The sequence below is a fragment of the Bolinopsis microptera genome, chromosome 7, assembly GCF_026151205.1.
Source record: "Bolinopsis microptera isolate Bmic1 chromosome 7, MBARI_Bmic_1.0, whole genome shotgun sequence".
NCBI lineage: Eukaryota > Metazoa > Ctenophora > Tentaculata > Lobata > Bolinopsidae > Bolinopsis > Bolinopsis microptera.
This window is the reverse complement of record NC_087078.1, coordinates 720,175-730,747: the sequence shown is the minus strand read 5'-3', so window position 1 is coordinate 730,747 and position 10,573 is coordinate 720,175. Positions and strand designations below refer to the sequence as shown.

The 10,573-nt window shown below is 36.8% G+C and overlaps 2 protein-coding genes across 3 annotated transcripts in view; one reads left to right on the top strand and one right to left on the bottom strand.

The window, feature by feature from the left end:
• Positions 1-10,573, bottom strand: part of LOC134818808 (ribonucleoside-diphosphate reductase large subunit-like) — a 124,851-nt gene that overhangs the window by 88,195 nt on the left and 26,083 nt on the right. The window lies entirely within an intron of this gene.
• The window catches only part of LOC134818006 (uncharacterized), a 22,270-nt gene continuing 17,473 nt past the window's right edge, over positions 5,777-10,573 (top strand). Inside the window, exons 1-9 of one of the 2 annotated variants that reach the window (XM_063827412.1) lie at positions 5,777-5,869; positions 6,007-6,238; positions 6,540-6,620; positions 7,061-7,125; positions 7,335-7,555; positions 7,716-7,827; positions 8,210-8,381; positions 8,675-8,827; positions 9,250-9,352. In XM_063827412.1, the coding sequence (XP_063683482.1) occupies positions 5,783-5,869; positions 6,007-6,238; positions 6,540-6,620; positions 7,061-7,125; positions 7,335-7,555; positions 7,716-7,827; positions 8,210-8,381; positions 8,675-8,827; positions 9,250-9,352 (1,226 nt within the window). In that variant the 5' untranslated portion in view covers positions 5,777-5,782. Of the gene's footprint in view, positions 5,870-6,006; positions 6,239-6,539; positions 6,621-7,060; positions 7,126-7,334; positions 7,556-7,715; positions 7,828-8,209; positions 8,382-8,674; positions 8,828-9,249; positions 9,353-10,573 lie in introns of those variants that run through there. The other variant, XM_063827413.1, reaches the window with a different exon arrangement.

Genomic DNA, 10,573 nt, shown 5'->3' with positions numbered 1-10,573 from the left:
AATTGAAATAATCTTGTGCGAGGGTAGGGACCCAGATGTCGTTTCTAACCAAAATAAATATAATAATAATAATAATTCTATACAGTTACATTATTGAAACAATTATGGCCCCTTATTGTGGGCAGAGTATGAGTCTTTGTTGAAGTGTCCTGGTATAAAACTTATCTGAGTGACTGCATTAAAATAATTTAAGGAGAGTTCTCTTAAAACTTTAAGACAATAGGGATAAATTCTAGGACCTTATAAAATCAAAACAAAATGCAGCCACCTAATTTGTTGTTAAGCTTTCTTTTCTCCTACGATTGACTAGAGGAACCATCTTTGGCGAGTATTAGGAAGTTAGACCATTATAAATACCGTGCTGTAAGTTTGCAAGGCATATGAACTAAGTGGGTCGAAAGTACTCGACTTGAAAGTGGGTGTTAAGAATCCTCAACTAAACTAAAGATAAGGACGTCCAGAAGATGAGGCAGTAGAGTGAGTAGTAGAGGCTGAAGGAGAATAAATGTCACAAGGAGATGAGCACTATAATAATCATCTTTATGATAGTTCACCAATGGCAATTTGTGAACACTGTTCATAAAAAAATTTTAACTTCAAGCAATTGTCTAGAAACTTCCATTAACTTGATAAAATTGAGAACGAAAGCACTATTAATACAATCACAGGCTGCTGACTTAAAAGAGACTTGGACTCCAAACAATTTTAAGTTACAGTAATTTAATCTAATTGCAGCGGCACATAACATAATTTAAACTATTGCTATCATTATTGTACTACAGACTGAAAATATCTCAGATCTATTTTGGGCGTTTTTAACAACTTATAGTTGTAATTCTTAAATATTAGATATCCTAATTTATAACTTTTTAATCAGAGTGAATTAATAATTGATATTTGATAATTTATATATTTGATAGTTTAGTCTGATATTGATATTAATATTGATTATGTTGATATTGTTATTATTGAATGAAGCTAACTCCAGACATAAATAATACTACTTCTATTAACAAAGGGACTTGGAGTATAAACGACCAATTTTGCATAATTGTCTTTCCAACCAAGAATTCAGGAGGCAAGGGTGGGTGCGTAAACTTTATGGTCTGCACTCTCAGATCCTGTATCACCCTGGATTCATTTCGACGTATTTTTGGTAAAAGTATACATATACTTTCTGGTCACTCTCTTGCTACTCCAAGTCCCCTAAGATATATGGTCTAAAGTTTGCACTAGTTATATATATAAAATATGTTTTTGTCTGCTTTAACTGATACTAAATAAAATTGTTGTTTTCTTGAAATTGTTGTTTTCTTGTGCTAGAGAGCAGAAGGCAGTGATGCTGTTATCACTATCATCTCTTAAGATAGACCAGCATGGTTGGTCACTAGAGCAATGCTCCTGCAGGGTTTCCCTGTAGGAACAGCTGCACAGTGGACAGGAGAAGCTGCTCTAGTAATTGTTTTCCGATAAGTAAAACAAAATTTTTAAAAAGTAAAACAAAATTTAAATTTGTATACCTGACAATTTGGACACTGAAGGTCGCAGTTGCTGGCCAACCTTGCCTGGAAGGCTACAAAGGTGATGTCATGGCCGTATAAGAGAGACATAACCTTGGTGTCTGTGCTTCTGCTTGAGTAGCGAGGAAAGAACTTTTTGCTCCTTTCATCAGTGTTATCCAGTATCTGACCCTCATTCTGATTTATTTTTGGGTTCAGCAGGAGATGTTTATTCCAAGTAAAGTCCATGAAGCGAGTTATTTCTTCTTTTGAGTAGCTGACAACATTGTTCTGGAAACTAGTCAGAAGGTCTATTTTGCTTCTGTTCAGTTTGTTGGACCCAGTTGTCCACATTAGAAACTTACGTATCTTGTCAATATGGTGCTGGTATCGGTGGGCCTTTGCCTCCTCTAGCTGGAAGATGAGTCCTTGCATAAGTGGGTCACTTGCTTTTATTATGAATTTTATAGTGACCATCTTGTAGGATATTACAAGGGGTAAAGTAAAGTAAAGTAAAGTCAAAATTATGACATAACATCATCACTAATGTCTACAAAGTATCATCGCACTATATGGAAAAATATACAGTAACTATTTCTCCATCAAATTTAAAAGTAATAATTTATCAAATATTAATCATGAATAAAAACAAAATTTAATTTATTCATACTTCCCAGTGGAGTAAAGATTTATAAAACGTTTCTTTGCTACATAAGGATGAAACCACAGATAATCATTGTGTTTTTCCTTATTACTGATATAACTGGTACCTTCAATTCTTGTAAAAACTTCTTTCGAAACATTCCAAAAATGAAAGTCATTTACAATACAATTAGAAATCATATTCTTTGGGTGGAATCCCAAGCGCGACAGAGGTCAAATCTTCGGGAGGATGGTGAGCGGCCCCGCTTATCTTCAAAAGGACCCTGGCATAAAAGTATTTGAAAGTAATGAGGTTATCTTTCAGCCACATAGGAGCAGCATATAGAAGTTTTGTGAGTACTACTGTTCTGAAGAGCATTCTGAGTGAGCTTGCATTCAGACCTCTGGGGCGGATGGAGTTTTGGGTGATCCTGTGAAAGGCAAACCAGCATTGTTTGAGTTTGAAATTTGCGTGACCCTTGAACGTAAGCTTGTGGTAGATGCTTAGTCCAAGAACAGTTGATTGACATGTATATATTATGGGTCTATTGCCGACAATGAAAGGTCTATTAAGGTTGTGACATCAGGTACAGGTGCAGGTGAGGATGTTGGTGCGATCATTATACACTCTGTCTTGTTTTTATCACAGTTCGGGATTAGTTTCAATTTACTGCACCAGACATGAAGGTATTTGCACATCAGCTGCATTATTCGGTGAGCACATATAGGATTTATGTGGGAGACTAAGTAAAACAAGCTGCATTCCAGTGGAAGCTGGTCCTTACATAACATATCCAAGATGTAGAGGATAAATAGCTCAGAGGTGCAAGGACAGAGCCTTGGGGAAGCCCAAACCATCCACATGAGCGTTGGAATCCGAGACTTTTGTCAACCCTCAGCTGTGGAATGAGAATGAAAGATAATACTTTCTTCAAAAACTTAGCTAGAAAATCAGGTCAAAGACATAGTGAGGCGACAACATTTATCAGGAAAAGAATAAGATTTCACTCATTGAGAACAGCCATTATTGCCTTTAAAGGAGAAAAAGGGTTTAAAAGTAGTACTTGTGCAGTTAAAATAGCAGAATTAGCTATAAATTTAGAGCCAGTGCATTGATTGTCATTTGCAATGCTCTAGTTGGGAGAATGTGCGATCAGTGTGCAATGGCACAAAATAGTTTAAATCAAAATTTAGGGTAAAAATTAAAAAATTTTCAAAATATAAAAAAATTTTCGCGCGGACTTCACTTTTGGTGATATTTTAAATAAATATCATAAAAACTTTTATCCTATTGATTCACGATATTAATCCTTCACATCTCGGTAAGGTTCAATGGTGCATTATGCCAATCTAGTGGCTTGGTCCAGTAGTGCATTGCATTACAACTTTTATTTCTTCATTCGTATTATCAGTTTTACAATTTACATTGTAGGTTTACAACCTACCAGGACGCGCGCCGAGTTGGACTCGTCGACGGTCCTGTCCTGTCCTGTCCTGTTCCAATATATGGAACAAATATTTTACGAGTATCACCCGTTAAAATTTACACAAAGCTATTGTCACAGAATTACACTAGCGTAATCATTTGGAAACCACATCTCCCTCAATGGATAACGTATTATGCAAACGACTCCTTAGTACAGTATCTGGTAATGTCTAAAATTGTTTTAAAATGAAAACATTTTAGGCGCGCCGCGCATATTTTTGCCAATTTGCATCATAGTATGAAAATCGAGCGCTGAGGCAAATTCTGTAATATTTTCATACGAATACCTTAATATACACTTAGTGATATCTTTGCATTTGAAAACTTCTTTTGCAGTTTTGCCTCTATTTTATTATTATTTCTAGCCTAATATTGTTCGTTTTCCTTCCCTTCATAATGTGTGTTTTCCTCTCCCTTTTATTGTGTGTGTCATGTTTCCCTTCGTGACCAAGTAGAACATTATTGTTTCGATGTATAATTTTATGTATCTTCATTGATATGGAGTCTTTATCCATACTTATTCCCATCGTTTTTATCGTATGTTTTATTTGGATTTGACAGAAATTGGAGAATCAAAATTAATGAAAGGGGTTGTGTTCATTTTGAAACATTCAATGAGCTCATTTTAAAAGTTTTTTCGAAGTTACTCTTTGTCGAATTATTATCAAACATGTCAATCTTACAAATGTCAACAATCCTAAAATAATTTAGAACCGAAATGTGATCCTTTGTCAAATTGACTTGTACTCAAGTATAAAGTCGAACAATTTACTCCAATAACCACGGTCACTAGCAAGTTCTCTCAAATGAAGAATATCATCATACGACTCAAGCAAGATGAAACGCTTCCAGAGGTCAACCTTCAGGTGGTGTAGGAGGTTACGTCTGCAGTGAGCCCCAAGTCTACCAACTTCACTACACATCTCGACAGCAAAACACAGCGCAGCTTGAGCTGGTGATCTTTCATTGCTCCTCAGTATGTGTCCTAGCATCTTCCACCTAGATAACTCAGCACGCTCAGACATAGGGGTAGAATTACTCTGTTTGTAGAGGGTATCTTTGGACATCATACTGCGTGGCCAGCTGACATTCATGATCTTTCTGAGGTGGTTACGATGACATGCATCTATTTTGTCCCAGTACGATTTAGGCATTCCCCAGCAACTAGAGTTATTCTTTGTCGAATGCACTATTTTGATAATTACTTAGCTTTTCTTTACATCCTAAAAGTTTATCAGTAACCCCAATATAAGGTGAAGCCTTGACTGAATCCAGAGGCGGCTATTGAGGGCGTCCAGGCGTCCGTGGACGCCTTAAAATTATTATCCGGTGGCTGGTGCTTAAAATAGAAATAGTAATTAGTAATAGTGTTAGGAAATAACAAATCGCAATATAAAGGTCTTCATTTACTATCATACGTTTTAATGTAAGTGCTTGCATGATCTTCGTGAAATTTTGTGTTGTAGGGAGTCCAATCCTACCTCTGGACTACTCAGCCGCGCAGTTTTAACACATAGTTAATTGTAAACGTTACAAAGCACATCGTGCGCATCCCACTACAGGTAATCTATTATGATTTGCCTCGATTTGGGGGTCCAGGACCCTTTGCAATTTGACTGCTATATGATACTACGCAGCTGAGATCGTACACGTGTGGTGTCCTGTTTCACCCATGTCATAAGTTTTTGTTTTTGTTTGCTGTCGCCTGTAAAGTGTTACACATTACATTTACAAGGCCCTGTGTGTAATGTAATCGGTAGTTTGGAGGGATCAGCCCCCCTCCCCCCAGTCCATCGATTGGACCCCCAACAAAACTGCCAGCCAGCTCCCACGAGCCGCCTCTGACTGAATCTCCAGGCTAATTTGGGATCCTGGAGTGAAGTTTGCAGTAAATAAGATGTTCATTGATGCGGGAAAACTGGTGTTTTGTAGGCTGTAGCTTATGATTTTAAAACAAGCAGTATGCTATCTTGAAATCGTTGTTTTCTTGAGTTCTGGCCTCCATCCAACAAACACTCCCTGAGCATTCATATGATCTAGGAGTGTCGACACAATCTTTCAACTGTTTGATTTATTGTGTGATGTGTTGTAACTTCTAAGTTCCTCTATCAGGCTTCAATTGACTGATAAATCTTGTATCTACAGGTCAATCTATATGTCTGGTGAATGGAACTCGTGCTATAATCCTTATCCTCCTAATCCAGCTGAACTTGGAAATATCCAACCCAACTCAGTGGTTCCGGTAAGAAGATTTATTTTAGTAGTAAATTGTTTACTTTTTATTTTCAAGCAATTTCTATTTACCAAATAGATACATATATTTTGTGATTTCTCTGCAAGTTGTGAACTCATTGCTCACTCTAGAATTATTAATTTCAGACTGGCATTCCTCATTTGAATCCTCCTAGTTTGTCCCAAAATTTCATCCCTGGACAGCTTCCATATGGTGCGCCATCTGCACCACAGTTCGGGGCCCAAATGTTTGGATATGGGACCAATACAATAACTCAAGATGGACCTCAGCAATTCTGTATTAACCAGAATGAAATGGGAACAAAAAGGCAAAGGGATGAGCAAGTAGGAGGCATTGACGGAACTGAAATGGCCATAGGTAAGTGGTGTTGTTGGGGGGGGGGGGGGGGGGGGGGAGGGGGGTCGTAAAATAGCCTTAAAAAGTGTAAAACAGTGACATTTTTCAAATGTGTAGCGACCCCCCCCCTTATTGTTTGGTTTTAAAAGTGATATTTTAGTCAAACCAGCTACCTTCTTATCTCTAATCAATATATTCGGTTAATTCCAATTCGGATAACTCAACACCTTTTCTTGAGGTTGCTATTGTTTGGCTTTTTTATAAAGCTAAACAGCTAAACTGCCTCAATAATTATGCCAATATGTCACAGTTTACAATTCAGATGGATACCTTCAAACTATGGAATCCTCAATGAATCACAGTTTTGGACAGAATCAGATTCCATCTGCTCCCAATGTTACAGGTATTGTTTACAAAAAAGAATTCCTTAAAAGATCAATAACTTTACCAGTCGTCTATGATATAGTGATCATAATTACTCTGTTAATTACTCACAGCTAATCAAACATAAGAAGTATTTAATATTTATTACACTACTGTTAAAGCATGCCAACTTGAAATCGTGGATTCTGGTTATACAGATGCAACAATAATTTGTGGAGCTGTTCTAGTGTTCTAACCAGCTATTTACTTTTGAAATTCAATTCAATCCAAATGATTGTATTTGAGGTTATGTAAGTTTACCACCAGGTGACAGTCCAATTTACTTTACGTAATTTAAAAGTACCTGGCTAGTGGCTACTCAGCTCATTCAGTCAGCATATAAAATTAGGTACAAATTTAGTTTCATTACTGATACACTACTATATGATAATTAATGATAATTAATTTGAGTTTTGCCAGCAAAACCAGAAAGCCTACAAGATCGGCTATCAGCTATGGCGGCAGACAAAACTGAAACGATGGAGGTAAAACAATGATTGGTGCTTACTCAGCTCTCACATAACAACTTCTTATGCCTTAATGCGTTTGAGAGTTAACGAAACAACTACTATATAAATAAATTCTGTGTCATTGCAGATCAATTGGTTTATGATTTGTATGCAGACACTGCACTGTATATTATTGACGTAAAAATATAAAAATATTTGATATGTAATAAACTCTTCCTCTTCAGGTGGAAGATTCTGTAATGCAGACTAAAGCTGCCCAATGTGGACCACTACCTAAGAAAGCAAAAGTAGTCACGCAGAAGTTGGATCCCACTATGTTTCAAAGAAAGAGCAGGTTCGATCAGAGCCCTGCTGCTGCTGGGAAAAGTGCCTTTGCTACTGGAGCTAACGCGACACCGTTGGGCAAACAACCAACTGTGGTCCTTAATAAATACAGCATTTCAAGGTTTGGAATTAGAAAATTACCTCCTTAATAAATGCAGCATTTCAAGGTTTGGAACTAGAACATTACGGTCTCGATATTCAGGATAGTCATGCTATCTAAACTAGAACTATCACCCCTTCATTATAGTTAAAACTAAATTCTCACACTACATAATTTACAGTTCGTTGACTACAAAGAAAAAGGATCCAGTGAAAGCTCAACTTATCGGATTCAAGATGAAAGAAGATGGCACTTTAATAGCTCCAGAAAACTCCTGCACAGTTGATATCAAGGTTTGTAGCTGGATATACCCATACTGAGCTGTTTGAGCTAGTAGTAGTACTAGTAGTAGTACTAGTACTACTAGTAATGATAGTAGTACTACTAGTACTAGTACTACTAGTACTAGTAGTAGTAGTACCAGTAGTACTAGTAGTAGTACCAGTAGTACTAGTAGTAGTACTAGTAGTACTAGTAGTAGTGGTACTGTGTGAAATAAACGGCTATAAACACTCATCAAACTTGTTGGTGCCTTGTGACATGCTTAATAATGATTTTCCCAATTGTTGTATTTTGCAAATGGCCTTTGATAATACATTACAATAACACAATAACTATATTATATCGTTATCTTTCTGATTTTAAGATTGATTATAACACCTCTATATTCTCTAGATACAGCGAGCAATAATGCAAGAACTCGCGCAAATGCTGGAGTTTAAGTTTACAATTGGTATCAACAAATTATACAAAGGAATCACGAGGAATCAGAAGAATAAGAAGAAGAATCACCCTCTTAAAATAGAAGAAGAGTTGGATATAGGCAGTCTGATGGCGTACTGTGAAGGTAAGTGTATAATTACACTTACATTGTATAAATTATACACTTACATTGTATAAATACACTTACATTGTTAAATTTAACATTTCACAGTACTACAGGTTTAGTTGTCATGGTGTTGTCACCATTTATAACTTACTATCATAGTAGCTGTACTTTTAGCAGCTCACAGCTGGTAGCAGCTTTAACAGGCAACAGCTTTTCTGTTTATGTCAGTTTCAAGCTGTAATATGGGCTTGAGAGGCCCCGTTAGTCTGCATCCATCTAACTCAAAAACAAAAAGTAACATTATTTTGCAGAAATGACACATTTTGTGAGGGTTAAAAAGCAGAAGTACATTAAGTTGCTCCCGAACATAACTCCTTACATACGAGCTGGGGTAAACTTGTGGGCCATGTTCCACGGGAGAGGCACTAGGAGGATTATCAGAGACAACTGGGTCCACTGGATTGGTAGGAGTTACTTCTAGCACCTTTTAGTTATTGCTACCTTTTAGTTATTGCTACCTTTTAGTTATTGCTACCTTTTAGTTATTGCTACCTTTTAGTTATTGCTACCTTTAAGTTATTGCTACCTGTAAGTTATTGCTACCTTTTAGTTATTGCTATCTTTTAGTTATTGCTACCTTTTAGTTATTGCTACCTTTTAGTTATTGCTACCTTTTAGTTAGTGCTACCTTTTAGTTATTGCTACATTATAGCTATTGCTACCTTTTATTTATTGCTACCTTTTTAACTTATTAAACTTATATAATGACTGTACTATTATCTGTTGTACTCAGTAATGATAGTTCCTCTGTACAGATTTGCAGACGATCCATCATATTTTGCAATCGCTTGTGTTACCTACAAAATGTAATATTACCAAACCTCAGGGCCCTTTTCTCCGCAAACGATGAATATGGACTGGGATTTCTACTTCCAAGTTATACGATCATGTTACATGAGCTGCCACCAACGCCAACGTAGCAAATTCAGGTTCTTTAATGAACCTATTGAGAGTTTTAAAATATTATTATTATTATAAAACAGGATCTTACCGACAAAAATGATTCTTAAAAATACCTTAATGCGGTAAACTGTACCCTTGAAAAAGATTTTCCCAACATCTGTTGCATGCAGCTATATCTCTAATTTCGTTCAATTCATGCAAGTTGTCCATTTGCAAATTTCTACTACTTAAATCACTTCTTAAAACCGATAACAAGTTCATTCTAGGGCAAGTTTCCATAAATAAAATTTTACTATGAGCGCTCATTGTCGCCTACTGAGCGCTTATTTAGCGATTATAATCGGTTTAGGCTGTTTATAATCGCTTTTATAGCGATTATAATTGATTCAAATAAAAGCGCTCATAACCGATTATAATTGCTGTAAATATTTTTAAAAGCGATTACCTTATTTTTTTAGCGCTTATAATCGCTTTTTGGTCGTTTCTAATCGATTAAATCGCTTCGAAAGCGATTTTTCCAAGAATAAAGCGATTATAAGCGCTGGAAAAGCGGCCGCTCAGAAAAGCGCTTATAAGCGCCGTTTATAAGCGATAAATAAGCGATTATACGTTGACTGCAATTTAGCCTTTTTGAAAGCGCCTACTGAGCGACTACAGAGCGCTTTTTTGAAAACCACTTATAAGCGATTTTTTATCGCCAATTGTCGCTCCTTGTCGCTTATTGTCGCTTTTTATTTTACCGCTTTTTACCGCTTTTTCAATCTTTTCCACCGCTTTTTACCGTTTTTCCTATCAACATGGTTCTACACGTGGTTGCACAAAAAAGCGCTTATAAGCGCTTCTTTTTAATACCGGCTGGAATGGAATTGAAAAGCGCTTATTAGCGATTATAATCGCTTTTTTATTCACCGTTCTTTACCGCTTACCCCATCAACATGATTCGGACCTTTACTGATAGTTGAAATTCGACATATGAAGTCATCTAGTGTCATCTAGCGTGAAATATCGCCAGATGATGATAGATGACGCTAGATGACGCTATATGACGATAGGCACGCAGCACTGCCGCCAGGCGACAGATAGCGCTATTTTCATAAAAATTCTAGGGACGACATCTAGCGTCAACTTGATCTAGCGTCATATATTGCCGCGACATCTGACGTTATCTGACGCCATCTAGCGACATCTGATGACATCTGACGACATCTGACGCGACGACATCTGACGCAGGCGATATCTGACGCAGG